Consider the following 18,440-nt stretch of genomic DNA (forward strand, 5'->3'; position numbering starts at 1 on the left):
CTGTCTACACCCTGGATATTGCCACTGGTCAGGCCAACATTTCCCAGGGAGTGCCCATCCCCTGGGGCCCGCAGACAACTCACCCATGCAATGGCCATTTTCCTGCTGGGAGAATCCCTGGCCGCACTGTAAGGTGGGCAGAAGCAGAGACAAGAGTGAGTTGAGACTGTCCCATCTCAGGCCTCCTCCTAGTCACAGCCACAGAGAAGCTGTTACTCTGACTCCAGCATGAGGGGTGTTCTCAGTCCTAAGGCCTGGGTGGAGTCCCCTCCCTTCTAGGACCCTTTGCCTTGCTCTGAGAATAGGAGATGACATAGTGTGTGGGGGGCAAGAATGAATATAATTCAAACTCCTGCTCATTTCCCTTCACATGGGTTCTGCATACCTGATCTCAACCAGAGATTGGTCCACAGGTGTTCCTTAAAGAACCCTAGAGGCTCTGTACAGGGTCTGAGCCCCACCCTTAGGGCAAAAGGAGGTCTCATAAGATACTTGGAAAGAACCAGGAGGGCTGCAGGGGACCTACAGGTCAATTTTTAACCCTGCTCACAACTGGTTGTAGGCCTCAGTGGGCCTTGGGTTCCCTTTCTTGGTCTCAGTTTTCTCCTCTGTAAAATGGATACAAAACACTTGCTCTGACAATTCTCTACGATTTCTGAGAAGCAGAAGAGAATGTGATAGTGTTGTTCAGACTACAAATGGAGGGATCACTCTGAAGCCCGCCATGATTCTAGAGGCCAATGCTACAGCCCATGAGATTGTGGGTGGCGTCTGCTTTTCTAGATATGAGATCCAGATGCCTTGGCCCACCTCAAGTGGGGCTGGGTCCTGAAGTTTGTCCTCATCCCGGGGGTAAAAGATCTCCAGCACTGAGTTCATCTTCTCACTGGCCACGCTCTGGCTCACCATCTTGCCATCTGGCCACGTCACTTCCACACTGCTGGCTTCATCCCTCCCTGTGGGAGGAAAGACAGCGGTCAGCAGCAGAGGGGAGAGGGGCTCTCAGCCAAAGCACTGGCAGTAATGGATTCCTTCATGTAATAAAGGCATTAATGGAGTCCTCTTCTACGGGCTAGGGAAATGAACGAGACAGATTTGAGGTGCCTCCTCTTTAGACCAACACTGTACAACAGAACTTCCTGCCCTGATGCCAATCTTCTGTGGCCATCTGTGGCTGTTGAGCACTCAAAGTGGGACTAGTGGGACTGAGGAAGTGAATTTTAGATTTTATTTAATTTTAAACAAATTTACATCTAAATAAAATACATGATTAAATAAAATACATGATTGATTTAAAAATACATTTAAATAAATACATCCACACATGGCTGATGGTTGCCATACTGGATAGCACAGCTGTAGAATTTACATTCTAACCACAAGTCAAGTAGCATGAAGGTGGATTTGGGGAGGTGGAAGGCCTGGTGGTCAGCGACTTGACTCTGGCACCTGGACTCCAAATCCTGGCTCTCCTACTTACCCTGGTGTGTTGGACAGAACATGGTGGGAAGCAGGATCCTGGGACCCCTGGGGACAAACCCCAGCTCTGCAGCCAAGTCACTGTGGACTCCTGGGCATCCCTCTTCCATATCTATTTATGGAGCTCTGGTAGAGGGCAGGCCCTCTTTTGTCACTGAATGTCCCGGTTGTCAGGGGGCTTCCACTCTTCATGTGAGACAGAGGCCAAATACATGAACAAACCATCATGCCAGATATCAACAAGCTCGGTGAAGAAGGCCGAGCAACAGGGTAAAGAGGACCTGGAGGCTGGTTGGGGCTCTTCAGGGATAGCCTCTTGGGGAGGAGGTATTTGAGCTGAGCTCTAAATAAAGACCTGGAAAAGAGGGGGTGGAGGGCACTGGAGAAAGACCATTCTACAGGGCTGAGATGTTTACAGGAGGTGGTGGTGAAGCTCAGACAACATTCACGGTGAATCCATCTGCACACATCCCTAAAGCAATGTGCTACATCATTGGCAGAAAGCAGGTGGGAAAGATTTGTCAGGTGTTTAGGCTTGTCAAAGACTGCCCTGGCTCCCTGCATAAGGAACCAGGCTGGTCCCTGTGGCAAGGTCAGGCTAATGGTGATGGATTGGGGAGGGCAGGGGGGCTGGGCCTCACCTCCAGGGAGGGGATGAGCTCCTGGACCACCACCTGCACAGGAGATGGTGCTCAGCACACATAGGAGTGCTGAACACCCACCAGGGCTGACCGGATGTGGACACATGCTCTGGGGAGCACTGGGGACCCTCAAATCTATGTAGTCCCTTAAGCATCATTCCTGGGCTGAATAAATGGCACATCACCCATAGGAATGCACCCCTATTTTTCTCCTAATGCATGTAGATACTGTCAGGAAATAAATGACACTGGAAAGTGCTGTTGGATTCATACTGGCTTTTGGTCCTTACCATCCACCAATGGATGTGACAATGACAGTTACTATGGGGGTGGAGGGTTGTCTGTGAGGTATTTAGATGCATAAAAGAGATTCTCATATTTTAGCAACGGGGCCTGGAAGCCTCATGCAGACTGAGAAGGATCTAGTGAAGGGTGCAGAGGTCTGCTGAGGGGCCGGGGCCAGGACAGTATCATGGAGGGGAGCACCCAGCTACCTCTTTCTGTCCAGTGGGGGACATACTAGCCACATCATCCAGCTCCCCGGTCCTCCCTCGTGGGTGTCTCTCCCACCCTGCTTCCTCCAACCTTCAGAGAAGTCTCCCTATGTCGCTATGTCTGCAGGGAGTGAGGTGGGACCAGGTGCCGCAACCTGGAGAGTCCCAAGTCCTGGAGGGGAGGGCAGCCCTGTCCTTATGGGCACCACCGCAGCGTCATGGGGACAGTCCTGTACTCAGTTATTTTTCTTGCCACAGAGCCCAGCTCCTCCTGAGCCCAACCACCCTGGTTCTGGGTTTGAATTATCAGGCCAGAAAGTGCTCTGCCTCCCCCGCCTATAACTTCTCCTGGGGAGGGGCGGGAAAGGGGCTGAGGAGTGCCAACTACAGGTTTTGATTTTTCTGTTTTGAAGCAGACTCTTGAGGTGCAAGAGATTTGGCATTTTTAGGGTGCACAGTGCCCAAATTAACTGGCACATGTAAAAACTATACATTTCCCATTTAAAAAAAAAAAAGGAGACAAAGGAGAGCAAATGTTTCTCACCTAAGCCAACAGAACAGAGACAGGAATACATTTTCCAGCCTGCCTGAAGTGCCACAAATAACTCAAAAGAGCCGCCGAATATTCATAGACCATCACAAATTTACAGCCTGCGGTGCCTGGCGCAGTCCAGCCCTCCCTCTCCAGACCCAGGAGGGGCTGGGGCTGTGGCAAGCCGGCCTGCAAGGCACAGCCTGGGCTTCCTCCTCAGCCGCTGACTAGCCTGCAGATTTGGGCCACCTCTCTGGGACTCAGCCCTGTCCATATGAGGGGTGTGCTGGTCCAGCACCCCAATACTCCCAGAAGCATGGACTTCTTCCCTGCCCGCTGATTCATCAGTGTCCTCACCACCAGTCCCCAGCCAGCGGTCACCCTGCAGCCCCCAAAGGGCTTCCCCTTGTTGGTAATAACAGTGAAGGCCGACGATGTGCCCAAACCTTACAACGTGCTTCATGGTGTTATTGCCTCGAGTCTTCACAACACCTACCTGAGGAAGAATTCATTCCTGCCCCCCCTTTTTAATGAGCCATGCTAGGGATTGAGCCCAGGGCTTCACTCATCCTAGGCAAGGGCTCTTCCACAGAGCCACCCCCCCCAGCCTCCTTTTAAATTTTATTTTGAGACATGGTCACACTAAGTTTCCCAGGCTGACCTCGAACTTGCCATTCTTCTGAGTAGCTGGGATTATAGGTGTGCACCACCACGCCCAGCTAGGAAGGTATTAGTTTTATAATTTCCATCTTAGAGATGAGAAAGCTGAGCCTTGGGAGAAGCAAGAGGATTTCCCATGGTTCCTCAGCTCAGGCCTGTCTGATCCCAGAGTCCCAATCTGCTGTACCCTTGTCACACTGCCCACACCACACCCATGCCCAGCAGCCACCATGTGCCATGTTTTGCACAGGGATCTGAGATTCAGTCATGAATGAGAAGGTCCCATCCTGGAGGAACCAATTTCCTGTGGGAGCAATGAACACAGTGGTTACATGATCATAAACTGGGAAGGTATAGCGGTAGCATTGGTGCCACTCTGAGAGAGGTGGGTCATTTCACTTGGACATTGAAGGAGGAATAAGAGTCTGTGAGGCTGACATGGGAAAGAAGGAGCATTCCAGGCAGAGGGGACAGTGTACAGAGATATGGAAGGACATGGTGCGTTTGAAGACCAGGGAGAAGTTCAAAGCAGAGAAACAGAGTGTTAGAATGTGTGCAGTGGGGGAAAGGAGTTTGAGGCTTTTGTACCTGTAAGGTGGGTGTTTTGTCCCCATTTTTGGAATGAATCCTGGCGAAATGAAGTGACTTGCAGATGTCTGAGCTAGGACTAGAGCCTATCCTTGGTCTTCCTGATCCCTCTGCCCCAGGGTACCCGAGGCAGAGGAAATTGAGACATCTCAAGTATTCAGGAAGCTGCACACGAAGGGGGTTCCAGTTTCCAAGACACCGCAGCCTTCAAGATGGCCACTCGGCCAGGCCTGTGTGCAGGGGGGGGACCCACAGAGGAGGGGCCTCAGGAACCAGCAGAGACACAGGTCAGGAGCCGTAGTGAGTCGCCTCTGGCAGCTTTTAAAGGACAAAGGCCAAGGAGGCACAGAGAATTGCGCTTTTCACAAGAATTACAAGCAAAACAGATGGTGGGAATACAGTTGGCGGAATATTTTTACACTTTAATAAAGCAATTTTTATGTGGGCCACTGAATTTTCCTTCCCTAAATGAGCACCAGCCGGCTTGGAGGCAGCTCTGAGTCACTAGCAAACAATTAGCTTAAAAGGAGGAGGGATGGGGGGCGGGGGAGGCGCCGTCAATTCCGGGATGGGGGTGGATGCTTGAGTGGGTGACCCCTAGTGGGGGCTGAGGAAGCGAGTAGATCACTGGCACTTGTTTTTATTTTCTGGGTTTGGTAGTGAACTGGCTCAGCCCACTACTAGGCAGGAAGTGGGGGGCCAGGGTATGAGATTCACAGGGGGGCTGTGTGGGGCGGGGCTGGGGAGCAGTCAGGGAGCCTCTAAGCAGAATCGCTTATTAATGAGGCTGGTGGTTGGTCTGCACCCAGGAAGGGCAGGGACAGTGTGCAGAGGAACTGTGGAATGTGGCCAGGGGCTCTGCTCTCTGACAGTGGGTCTACTGAGAAGACAGGGGCCTACAAGACACACTGAGGACTCTGTACAACTGAATAGGCCCTGGGGGGACCCCTGGAGGACAGAGCCACAGCAAGGTCCCTGAGTGTTCTTGGGCCACATGTTTTGCAGGCCAGGCTCTGGGGAGGGAGCTGGGAAGTGCACGTGAGGGTCCCAGATCTATGTGGTTGCTCATGCACATCTAGCAAGGCCTGGTCTGGAGCATTCAGAGAGACAACTGCGGGCTGGTGTGTACCACGGAGAGCAGCCATGAGCTGGCTGTGATGGGGACAGGAGGAGCCACGGAGGCTGTTCACTGGAGGCACACATGTGTGCTCACCTCCGTGTCCACTGGCTTATGTGGGCTCAGCATGTCCTGCTGCAGTCAGGAGGAGGCAGAGAGTGATTCATGGAGGGATTACAGGAGCAGGGTGGTTTGGGGGGTGAGCTGAAATCCTGTGCGTGCAGGCAGCAGGGTTTCCTGCGGCCCTCTTCCCTCCAGACCTCATCTCTCAGTCACGCAGAACCCCAGGGCAGGCCTTTCTTGGATTTGTGTTCTGGATGGCCCCCTTCTCACCTCGAACTGCTCAGAACTGGAAACAATCTGGCTGTCCATCACCAGGGGACTTGGTAAATAAATTATGAGTGCTGCCACACAGTGAAATACTCTGCAGCATTGAAAGAAAACAAAAGAGATGCGCACCGACTTGGAGGGATGGCCAGGCTACATGGTTAAGGGAAGGAAGAAAGCAAGTTATTGAAGAAGAATCACCATTTTTGTCTTTTAAAAAACTCCCAGGTAGTATATATTGATGAATATGCTCTTTTGTGTGTGTTGTACATGACAAAAACATCAGAATCGTGGGACTGTGAAGAGGCCAACCCAGACCTCCTATTTGAAAATCATTACTTGTCCTCCCCCTCTCCATTCCTGATCCCTTCCTGTCCGGGGCATTTTCTGTTTTCATTGCACTTGATATGAGCTAATGTTTTAGATTTTCACCTATTTATGGTGTTTATTGTATATTCCACATGTCTCTTCCTTCCACTAGAGTACAAAAGCTCTCATGACAAGGACTGTTGTCTGGTTACCATCTGGCACATAGTAGGTGTCAGGAAGTATGAACTGAATAGATGAATCAGAAGGTGTGAGAGGAGGGGTGAAGGGAGAAATGTTTATTTTTTACTTAATATTCCAAACACACTTGGTGAGATGGTGGGTGATTTTTTACTTCTTTTTGTATGATATATTTTCTAATGTTCCTATAATCGATATGTAGGAAAGAGAACAAAAAGTTTTCTAAAAACAAGAGCAACGCTGCTCTCACCTCAGGATTCTTGGTATGGGAACATGGCCTGTGCTACTGGCTTGCGGGTCCCTTGACAGCACTGTCCCTTCACAGCAATGATGGCTTCGATCTTCCTGGCTCTGCAGACACCCCTCTGTCCATCCTGCCCTCTCCAGATTGGCCCCAGAGACCACTGACAGTTTGGTCAGGTCTCCTTTTCCAGGCTTCCATTTCTTGAACTGACCACTCCCACCTCTGGGCCTTTGTCCAGTCAGCCTGGTCCCTAGAATGCTCTTCTCAGTCCCTGCTCATGCCTTCTAGATTCCTGCCATACTTCTAGACCTAATTCCACCCCACTTCCCTGAGAATGCAGCCTGGCACAGAATTAGTTTCTCTTGGGCTGGGGATATAGCTCAGTTGGTAGAGTGCTTGCTTCACATGCACAAGGCCCTGGGTTCAATCCCCAGCACCACAAAAATAAATAAATAAATAAACAAATAAATAAATAAATTTAAAAAAAATAAATAAATAAAAGAAAAAAAGAATTAGTTTCTCTTGTCCCTGGTTCTCTCAAGACCCCTGGACCAGTATGATGGTGCATCCAAATCTGTTGTGCACGGATTTGATGATGGCTTCGATCTTCCTGGCTCTGCAGACACCCCTCTGTCCATCCTGCCCTCTCCAGATTGGCCCCAGAGACCACGTGCCTGCGTCCCTGGGTCCACCTGCTCCTTCCACTGGCCCATGCACCTGGGGGGCAGGTAATATTCTTACCTCTTCCCCCAGTCTCTGCCTTTCTCCTTTTCCCCATGTCTCATTTCTGTTTCCATCTTTCCTCAATATCTGGCCTTCCCCACCAGCTCCCTCTCTTCCCGCTCCATTGCTGGCTTCCCCATCAATCAGGGGGTATCCATAAAGGAGATTCCCCCGGGGCTGCAGGAAGCCTTGGAGCTGCAGGGATAGAGCCTGCCTTCTGCCGTTGAGTCCCAGGCTGCTGGCCCTGCTGCCTGCTGGGCTGCCTCGGGAGCCCTTGCTGATCTCAGTTGACCTGCAGGGGCTTGTCTTTGAGAACAATCTTCCTTCAAGTGCCTCTCTGGGAAGCAAACCCTGCAGAAGACAGGACCTGCTGGAGGACCCTTTAGAGCAGTTTGAACCAGAGTTCAAACCAAGAACAAATCCCGGGGACCCTCACCTGCACTTCCCAGCTCCCTGCCAGAGCCTGGCCTGCAACATGTGGCCCAAGAACACTCAGGGACCTTGCTGTGGCTCTGTCCTCCAGGGGTCCCCCCAGGGCCTATTCAGTTGTACAGAGTCCTCAGTGTGTCTTGTAGGCCCCTGTCTTCTCAGTGGACCCACTGTCAGAGAGCAGAGCCCCTGGCCACATTCCACAGTTCCTCTGCACACTGTCCCTGCCCTGTCCCTGCAGACCAACCACCAGCCTCATAAAAAAGAGTGAGGACTGGCATCAGGAGGGTGCAGTGGACATCACCCTGAGTATAGGAGACAGTTGGCTCCCAGTACCCTAGATCCCACCAAATGACCTGTTGAGGCTGCAATTGAGGAAGCAGATCTGTTCTCTTAGGGGTGGAAAGACAGATTCTGGCTAGAGAAGGGACCCAGGGAGGCCCGTGACATACATCCTAAAACAGCAAAGGCAACCATGGGACCTGGGGACAGCAACCTTAGTTCTAATCCTGGCCTCACCATTGATTTGCTATGTGAGCCTCAATTTCCTTATCTGTCCAATGGGGTGGGAGTTGATTTCAAGGCAAATTACCTGGATGAACATCCCATTTCTGAAACTATTATGCTCACCTTGGTGCTTGAATGCCCCCCCCCCTCCCTGAGTCACTGAGGGGATGCAGATGTACAGAAAGAAAGAAGCAGAGCAGGATCTTGGCTGGCCACACCCAGAGAGTTGGGGTGGGGGTCACTGTGGTCAGCAATTCAGACCGTGTCCAAGGAGGTCAAGACCAGCCCTCCTTACCTTCCCAGGCACAATTTAGAGCAAGTCACCAAACCTCAGCCTCAGTATCCTGTCCTGTAAAATGCAGGTTACGATGCCTAATTCATCACGTTGTGGTGAGATTTGAATAAACAGTTTATGCAAAGCACTTGGCCCAGTGCCCGGCACATACTAAGTGCTCCATAAATGTTGACTAATACTATTTTGCAAGAGGAGTATGTATTTAAAAGTTGCCTTGTACCTTTAAGGCCAGCATAGCACACCGTGCCTTAGAGGTGATGGATGCCCTGACCCACCCAGGGTGCCGTAGCCCAAGAACATGCTCATATAACCAGGTCCTGGGGCCCCTAAATATTTATTGTTTCTTTTTCAGACTACATAAATATTATGTGTTCCCTATAAAAACTGGAACACATATACACCAAAACAAGGAAGAAAATAAAAATTATGTCTCCAAGCAGGCCGGGTTTGAATCCCAGGTCTGCCATGTAAGTAACACGTGACCTGGGGCCTGTTTCTTAATTGTTCAGATCCTCTGTTTTGTTGTTTGTCAAACGGGGACATAATGCCCATCTCAGGATAGTCACAAGGACTAAGTGAGGCAATGAGAACCAGGGGCACAGCCCTGCCTGCAGGGTGGGAGTTACTGCGGGGACCTAGCCCCTCAGAGGACAACCCTGCTCCTTTCAGTTTTTTCTATGCACATACAGCACATGTATAACGTCAGCACTGATATACATTTATTTCAGATCATTTATATCAGATCATCTTGCCTGATCTTTTTATGTTAAAATCATATCACTTCATGAGGTGCTAACACACAGAAAGGTAGGTGTCTGGTTTGAACCTGGGAGTCTTTTGACTCAACTGCTTTCTTAATTCCTGTGTTTTAGCAGCTACTCCCGCCCTGCCCCCATGCTCTCCACCTTGATTTCCATTATCATAAGCCCTGCAGCCCTGAAGAATTTGTACACTTTTATTTCTAATCCCTCCATGCATTTCTTGTAAAAAAAGGTTTATTTTGAAATAATTGGAGATTCACAGCAAGTTACCAAGAAGTACAGAGTGGTCCTCTGTGCCTGTCACCCAGCTGCCAAATGGTTACAGCTTCCGTAACAACAGGACCATATGGAACCCAAGAGCCTGGCATGGGGCCTCATGTGTGTATAGTTCTATGTCATTTAACACACGTGTGGACTGACAGCATCACCACGGTCAAGATAACAGAACGGCCCCCTCACTGCAGAGTGGTCCCTTGGTTATTATACTCTTCCCCTTTGCCATCTCTCACCCTGGAACATCAATCTGTTTTCCAGCTCTCTGGTTTTGTCATTTCAGGAGGGTTCTGTGAAGGAACACATGCTGTCTTGGGAGATGAGCTCTTCTCACTCACCATGGTGCCCTGGAGGTCTACCCTAGGCTTTGTATCAATGCTTTATTTCTTCCCTGCTGAGTAATATTCCAGGATGTGGATGTACCACAGGTTGTTGAACCATTAATCTACTGAAGGACATCTATGTTCTCTGGTTTTTTTTTTTTTGGTTATTAAACATAAAGCTACTATGAACAACAGTGTAAAGACTTGTGTGGATTTAAGTTTTCATTCTGCTGAGATAAATGTCTGGGGATATATAGATGGTCCCCAAGTTACGATGGTTGAACTAATGATTTTCTTACTTTATGATGGTGTGATAGGCACTAAGCAGAAACCGTACTTTGAATTTTGGATTTGGATTTTTCTCCTGGCTAGTATATGCAGCATGAGGCTCTCTTCTGATGCCAGGTAGCAGCAGTGAGCTGGGGCTGCTGGTCAGCCACATGATCACGAGGGGAACACCTGGTGCTCTCAGTGCCCTGTGCTGCTGAGCCCAGATGTTCGGTAGGCTCGGTGGCCAGGTGTGTTCCATGCATTCTCCATTTGTAATCTTTTCAACTCATGATGTGTTGGCATTGGGGCAGAACCTCCTGTTGTCAAGGAGCACCTGTAACAGCAGGCTCATGTACAATAGTTGTATGTTTAGTTTTTTTTTTCTTTTTTAAAGAATCTGCCAAACTATTTCAGAAGTGGTACGAGTTACAGTTGCATAGCCATGTGGGAGAGAGCCAGTTTCTCTCATCTCTCAGAGCTCTCCACATCCTCACCAGCATTTGGTATTGTTACTATTTTGCACTTTCGCCGGTCAAATAGATGATAGCATCATCTAGTAATGCCGCAGGCATGCTGTGTGTGTGTGTGTGTGTGTGTGTGTGTGTGTCTGTGTGTGGTTTTATACATATAAAAAGATCAGATTTTTTCATTCCCCCTCCTTGGCTGAGAGCCAGCTTTTACCCCATCAGGTCACCTGGCTCCCGCTGAGAACACAGGGCGCCCAGGCTCTATTGGAGGAAAGACACCAGGTCTTGGTGTGGCACCTTAAAGACTAAACCAGCTCCCAAGAGGCCAAGGGAGAAACTGCTCTGGGCAAGTCTGATGCAGACCAGCACATGAAGATCAAGGCTATGACCTTGGACAAATGGAAGATAAACACTCTGAACTGATTCCAGAGGTCCTGGAGTGGGGACTCCTGAAAGCAAGGGACATGGAATCCTGGGCAGCCTTCCCTACCCCTTCTCCCTGAGCCCAGGCTCACGGCAGAGCAGGGTTTGCCTCTGGTGGCTGATGTCCACCATGCTGTCACAGTGAAATGGCACCCTGAAAATGCTTGGCTGTGAGTCCCTGAGTTGGGTGGCATGCTGCACGACTCCAGGACTCGCTCCCTGTTCCCTATTGGGCCCAGACTCACCCAGGCCAAAGTGTGCCACGGGCTCCATCTCACACAGGTAGCCCGAGCCCCCATCGATGATCCTCAGGTGGGCGCCACTCTTCTTGGTGTAGAGCACCACCTTGGCGCCCCTGGCGAAGGCCCCAAACCGGGTCCGTGGCACCACTCGCAGCCAGTTGTTGCTGAAGCCCTGCAGGGATGGAAGGGCAGACCTGGCGTCAGAGCACGAGGGACAGCAGGAAGGCCACGGTTGATTGGGAGGATGAGAGGCACAGGGGTGGTGCAGGGCAGAGGAAGAGGAAGAACAAGGCAAAACAGACGGGTGGAGAGGAAAGAAAGGTCCTGCAAGAGGAGGGAAAACAAGAGACTCAGGAAAAACAGTTTGGGCAGAAAAGTGAGAGCAGCAGGTGAGAGGCTGAGGGCTTCTCCCTGGAGGCGACCCTTCCTGAGGTCCACTGGGCAGCCAGGAATGTATTTGCTTCTCCAGGGACTGGGATTTCCATTTCCCAGCACATGGGTGGCCAGCAAGCCTCCTGGGCCACCCTGCCCTCATCCATGCTGGGTCCAGGGGAGCAGGCGGGGCTGGGATCTATAGGTCATGAGATACATGCACACCTGATTCCCTCGGAAGACGGACAGTGGCTGAGCCATGGATTCTCCGTGGGACAAGATGAGGTCCAGCATGCCATCTCCATCGAAGTCGGTCACCACGCCCCCTGCAAGCAATGCAGATTTTACCTCTGGCTTAGGCCAGCAGACCCCTGGGGGATAGAGGCACCCGGCCAGGTACAGCAACCACAGCTCTGAGGGTGGGAGGCAGAGAAAGGGTGCAGCTCTGGACAGGAGGACAGGGCTCCAGGCTCCTCTCTACCCTGCCTAATGGCCAGCTCAGAATAGGATTCACAGCACAGGACCTCCCTCCCCTCCCTTGGATGTGGCATGGAGCAGGTGGGTGCATGTCACTCACACACTGGTCCTTCTGTTCTGGTTTGGATAATATACCTTAACATTTGCACATTTTGGGGGTTAATTTATCAGTGTTTCAGTTCTTGTTATAACACAGAAAGGCGAGGCAGGGCAGATAAGATGATATCCATTTTGTAGATGTGGAAAACAAGACCCAGAAACCAAAGCAGCTTTACCAAAACCACAGAGTGAGGCAACAGCAGACCCAGGTGTTGGGTCACCTGGTCTAGTGCTCTTTGACACCAAGTTGAGTGCCAAGAGGGGTCACACACAGAATCCCCTTCCTCAGAGCAAAAGGGACCCATCTTACTCCTTCCCATTCTCACCCTGCAAGGCTTGGCTGGACAGCTGATGCCCACACACCCAGAGAATCCCACCCCGCTGCCTGCTGTCCTGGGACTGGAAGAGGGACTGTCCCGCTCTGCCTCCTGCCTGGCAGTCCCCAGGGCTCCTCCCTCTCTGCTCTCACCCCAGCCCCTGGGTCTCAGCCCTCAAAGCAGCAGGGAGGGGAGGAGCCCTACGGTGAGATTGGTTGCCTGGTTCCACCTGCCCTCACCCAGAGCATAGGCAGAGCCAGGATGCGGGGTACAGGCCAGAGCCCTTGGTGCCCTCACCTGTGCCCCGGCCCTCAGGCTCCAGGGCGTCACCAGGATTGAGCTCCTCAATGAGGGGGTCTCCGTGCTCTCTGCGGATGACACTGAAGGAGAGAGACAGGCTGGTTATGGTGAGGCCCCAGAGGCCTGGGATCCAGAGACCCACTAGCTCTGTCCTGTCCCCTGAGCAGCCCCAGGCCCCATGTGCATGGACTGCCATGGGATGCTCATGCAGCCACTCTCTGATCACAAACCCTGCTTACACCGTGGCCGTTCCCTTCTTGGGTTTTAATTTATGTTGGCAAATATTGATTTTTCCTTCTCTAATGGATGAATTATAGACAGCCTGGGGAAGGGCAGTTGACGGATGGGGAAGGGCAGTTGACGGATGGAGAAGGGCAGGGGGTACAACTACCTTCAACTGACCTTCATGCTCTTCCAAGTGGCCCTGGGCTTCCTAGTTCTGGATGCTACCAGGGCCCAAGCTTCATGCAGATGCCCCCTCCTCCATCCTCCTAAGGAAGCCAGCCCCTTCTCCTGGCCTTTGGTGCTTCCTGCCTGTGTTAATGCTCCGTGTGAGCATGTTAGCTCCCCAGTTGTTCTGTGAGCGTGCTGCAGGCTGGAACCTTGCATTATTCATCTCTGCTTCTCCTGCAGCATCTAACACAGTGCCTGGCTCTTAGAAAGCTCCAAGCAGGTGTCTGTGGGTTGTGAGAGTAAATTCCAGGGGCCAACGGGAGGAAAGGGGTCCCTCTGGGTTGCGGGGGTTCTGTCTGTTTTGAACTGCAAATCTTGGTCATACATATTTACCTCTGGGAAGTCTGCTGTCAAAGTCCTTCCCTGTTGCCATATTAAGCTGACTGCTGCTGGTGTCAGTGAGCCTCCCTCTCTGACTTTCCTCACTCATTATATTCTCGCAGCCGTGGGTACTCTGCCCTCGCTGTGTAGAGCAATGGGGGACGGCAGGGGCAGGAAGAGTCTGCATTCCTCTCTCTAACACGCTGTCTGCCAAAGCAGAGAGCCAACAGAAGGCTGTGATGTGGCCGGTACTTTCAGGAGGGGGCCAGGGCCCCCTGTCTGAAGCCTATGGTGGCCGGATGGCAGAGAGAGAGCTGGCAGACCTGCAGGGTGCCTGCAGGGTTGTGCAGATCCCATGAGGTGTCCTCTGTCCACATGGGCACCTATGCCAAGCTCCTCTGCGTGTACATCGGAGTAACCCAGTGGACTTGTGTGTAAGTGTCCCTGGGTGTGTGTGCACCTGCTGAGGGGTGACACTTCAGCCTGTTGACACCCACAGCCCCTGTCATCATTTGTGTGCTGCAGCTCTGCCATGGCTTGGCAGAGGCACCTCTTGGTTCAGGTGACACTGATGTTAAAGATTCCTAAGGAGAAACCCAGGCATTTATGTATTCAGTGAACGAATGTTGTACCAACGTCCGTGTGCTGGGCTCTGAATGGGGCTCGGGGGTACAGTGCCCACTGGGGAGAATGGGGCTTGGCCTATGTCAACAGGGGCTGGCAAGGGGAGTGCAGAGCGGGGCCAGCTACTCCAACCAGGACAGTCTTGGAAGGCTTCCCAGAGGAAGGGCAGCCCAGCTGAGACCAGAATGGTGGTGAGTAGGTGAGTATGTGCCACTCAGGTGAAGAAGGGGGAACGGGCCTTTGCTGGTGTGGGCAGTGTGCATGCCCAGAAGAGCCCAGGGTGTCTGGTGCTTAGTGTAAAGGGAGCAGTGGAGAATGAAGGGCTGGGGACCTTATCTGAAAGAAGTGGAGAGAGGGGTGTGCTCAGATTTGCATTTCAACAGCTTGCTGTGCTGCTGAGGCCAGACAGGAGGGGGCTGGAGAGGGTGCAGGGATCCCCAAGAGATGAGGGTGTGGGGGGAGTTGAGAACAGATCTGAGGCATGCATAAGTGGGGGGACCACACCCCACCCCAGGTGGCCTAAAAGAGTCCCTGTTCATGTCTATTGCCTTTATTGGCTTGGGGTGATTATTCATAGTCCCCTTCTCTTGGGTTTGGGTCTGCTTTGGGTGACACATCGCCCTAGGTATCATTAAAGGACTTTCAGACTTGAGCACATGACGCTCTCGTTCCCCAGTGCTTGGCCAGGCTACAGGACAGCACTGGGCTCAAGAAGCCCAAGATATTATGCTCAGTGACAGGTGAAGAGCCGGCACAGGGTGGGATAGGCGGGGTTAAACTTCCTGTGCTGCCAGCTGAGCAGCAGTCCCAGCTGTAGTCCCTGAGCTATGTGCTCAGGACCCAGCCATCTGCCACTGGGACTTGGGGCCCAGCCATGGATCTAGGGAGGGGGCTTCTGCTGCCTCTGCATGAAAGCAAACACACTACCTCACAGGGGGACCACTTGGTGACTGTCCACTGACATCCCTGGGCCAGCCCATGCTCCGCCGCAGGGGAGGCTGGGAGGTTTAAAGCAGGCAGCAAGGGCGAGCAGGCAGGGAGATACTGGGTTCCTAGGCCACAGAGACTGGAGCACTGGCCTCCTGGGTGCTTAGGGGCCCTGGCAAGTGACACTTTTTTAGCCAGAGAAGGAAAGTAGTGTCTCTGTTAACGAGCAATTGATCTTCTGCAATTAATCTGGAAGTTGTGAATAAGCTTTTTGCAAGGCACCTAATTAGTAAATCTGGTGCCTTGGGGGGTGATTACATATAGTCAGGATTGATGATTGGTTAATAATTATATTTTAAAACATGCTTAGTCACAGCTCATGCCTTTTATTAATAGTTGGGTCCTTCTGAGAATGGGATAGGGATCTGCTGGGCCAAGCAATGATCTGACCCATTTCCTGGCTCCAAAACCTTTGGCCCATCCTTCTCTCTGGTCCTGAGCTTCATCAGCGTGTTTTAGGGCTGGCACAGGGATGCCTCGGGCCACAAGGCCTAAGATTTGTCTCCAGCAGTGGTTCCCAAACTTTAGTGTGATCAGTCACCTGGTGCCTGCTGCCCTTGTAGAAGTACAGGTCCTGGCCCTGGGATTCTGTACCCTAAAGGGGTCCCAGGGCCCCCTGGATGATTCTGAAGCCAATGTTGTCCACATCACACCTTCCTCCCTGCAAGAAGTGTCACCTCAGAAATTAAACTCTTTCTCCCTGGACAGGATGTTCAGGGGCTGGCTGCTTCTTTCTGTTTCTGAAGCTACCTGTTCCTTCCCTACTGTTAATTTTTCTCCTCCGGTGTTTCCTAAAAAATGTTCCCAGGGCACCAATCCCATGAGAAGTTTATCTGAAAGATGCATCCTATGGTCAGATCTAGTCGGAACACTCCACCCATCTTTTGGAAAGTTGAAACACTCACGGTCCTGTTATGGGCTCTCTGAAGTCTCTGTTAAGTCAACCTGTCTCTGCTTGACCCGGGGCACACCCTGGTCCATGTCCTCTCTACCCAATTCCTGACAATAGCGGACGCCTGAGTCTTGTTCAGGGTTTTCCCTCTACACACGAAGCCTCTTGCTCAGTCCCCGTCCTCCCATCCTTTCTGTTTGTCACCAGGGTCCTTCTCCCCCTGGGCTCTGACTCCCTGAGCCTGGGAACCTCCCTCTGGTTCCCAACCCTTCCCTCCACCCTCCAGCTGTGAGGCTGGGGTCCATACCGGAAGAGGCGGTTGGCTGAAGAGCTGCGGTAGGCGATGTTGTTGAAGAAGATCTCCAGCTCCTGGTCATTGTCAAAGTCGGCAGCGATGACAGTGCGAACAGGGGAGGGCATGGAGAACTTGGGGGAGGCGATGTCCTGAAGAGAGAGGGGTGGGGTCAGCGGAGGGGACAGTGGGAATGGGTACGAGGCCCACTCCCCTCTACAGTGCGTGGACACGGAGACCAGAATCCCAATGCCTCCTCACCTTCTGGCCAAGGGACTTGGGGTGTGGCTCAGGACCACATAAACCCAGACTGCTGGTAGGGGACAAGGAGGGAAGAAAAACAGCCGGAACCCACCCCAGTGAGCACTTAGCTGTTCCCCGTCTGGATCACACTTAGCCATCGGTACCTTGAGCAGCACAGCCATTAGCGTCCCCATTTTATAGGTGAGGTGACTGAATCCCAGAGAGGGAGGGGAATTTCCCAGAGTTGTAGCTGTGAGTGGAGCCCTAAGTCAGGGCTTCTGATTCCAGGTGCTGTCTTCTTGCTAGGCATCCGCTCTCCTCCGCACAAGCAGGGAGCTGGGAAGGCACTGGAAACCGCCTGGCCCATGCAGGCTCCGTCTCCGACTAGCTGTGTGACCTCAGGCAAGTCACTTAACCCTTTGGACATTACTTTCTTCATCAGCAACATGGGGATACCAAGAGCCGCCTGGGCTATGAGGACTGCATGTCAAATGCTTGAGACAGAGTGGGCACAGACACATTGCTGGCAACCTGGGCTGCCTCGGCCTGGCCACCTGTTCCATGGAAGCAAAAGGTGGCCTTTAGCTGTGACTTTCTCTGCTTCTTTTGCCTTTCTAGGGAGGCCACTTGGTGACTGTCCACTGACAGCCCTGGGCCAGCCCATGCTCTGCTGCAGGGGAGGCCTTAAGGATTCTTTTGTTTTGAGACATCTGCTTTGAGGAAGTTGCAGTTTAGTGACACGGACCTCATAGGGAGACCCCAGACTCAGGATAGCTCAGTTAGAACCCCCAAGTGCTGGCAGAGTCTTGTGAGTCTGGCAAAGGGTCTTGGTGGGGGCTTTGCCTCTGAAATAGAAGATGACCTTATGTTTCTGAGCAGAGTTTCCCCATGTGGGTGGGGTTGCCCCTTCATCACTTTGGGGGCTTATCCAAATCCCTGGGTGCTCATGGAGAGGGCCGGGGTCTCTTCGAGGCCCCTCTGCCCCTAGGCCTGGCTCTTGTCCTCCTGCAGGCCTGCTCCGTCAGACACAGGCCGGAGCAGGCTGGATCAGCGGGTGAGCTTCCTGTTCCAGGAGGCCAGGGAGGGAGGCTGCCCCCAGCACACAGTAATGAGGTTGATGGGGAGCCTGCCAGCTGGTCCGGGTGTGCTGGCTGAGCAGGCCCCAAATTGCTGGGGAACAAGGAGACCTCAGGATCTCTAACTCTTTATTGTTCTATCGATCCTATAAAAATGGAAACCTTCATAGTCCTCTTGGGGCTGCCCGCTGGACGCCTGGGCTTCTGAGATAATGTATGTAAAGCTCTTAGCACAGTTCCTGGCACACGGGAGGCACTTGATAAATGGGGCACTCATTATTATTATCCTCATTATTGCTCCTGGGAGCTCTGCGGAGCCTCAGAAGGTTAACATGTTCCTCAACCTCAGCGCGTGGGCATTTGGGGCCGGATTATTCTGTGTCGTGCCGGGGTCCTGCATGTCGGGAGGTTCGGCAGCATGGCTGGCTCTAACCATGAGATGCTAGTGCTACCCCGCCCCAAGTTGGGACAGTCAAAAATGTCCCTAGATAAGGTCCAATGTCCTGGTGGGGGGTGGGGAGGGCAAACCCCTCTCTGTTGAGAAGCTGGGTTAGAACGAGAGCTGGATAAAGGTGGAAATCTCCAGCATCTCAGGAACAAAGGCTCAGAGTCCAGGGCGGACCTCCTCCCACCCGACAGCTTGGGGCTCTAGCCTCAGCAGGAAGGGGACCAGGGCAAGGGCTTG

At 52.2% G+C, this 18,440-nt stretch overlaps 1 protein-coding gene across 4 annotated transcripts in view; it reads right to left on the reverse strand.

Annotated features, from left to right (window-relative positions):
* The window catches only part of CRTAC1 (cartilage acidic protein 1), a 156,115-nt gene that overhangs the window by 23,720 nt on the left and 113,955 nt on the right, over positions 1–18,440 (reverse strand). For all 4 annotated transcript variants that reach the window (XM_081268152.1, XM_081268151.1, XM_081268150.1 and 1 more), the window contains exons 8-13: positions 16,452–16,588; positions 12,865–12,947; positions 11,900–12,000; positions 11,306–11,474; positions 811–956; positions 84–126 (exon numbers count right to left, since the gene is read on the reverse strand). In XM_081268152.1, coding sequence (XP_081124278.1) covers positions 84–126; positions 811–956; positions 11,306–11,474; positions 11,900–12,000; positions 12,865–12,947; positions 16,452–16,588 — 679 coding nt within the window. The remainder of the gene's footprint in view (positions 1–83; positions 127–810; positions 957–11,305; positions 11,475–11,899; positions 12,001–12,864; positions 12,948–16,451; positions 16,589–18,440) is intronic.

This window comes from Spermophilus citellus (genome assembly GCF_964194105.1).
Source record: "Spermophilus citellus genome assembly, chromosome: 15".
Classification (NCBI taxonomy): domain Eukaryota; kingdom Metazoa; phylum Chordata; class Mammalia; order Rodentia; family Sciuridae; genus Spermophilus; species Spermophilus citellus.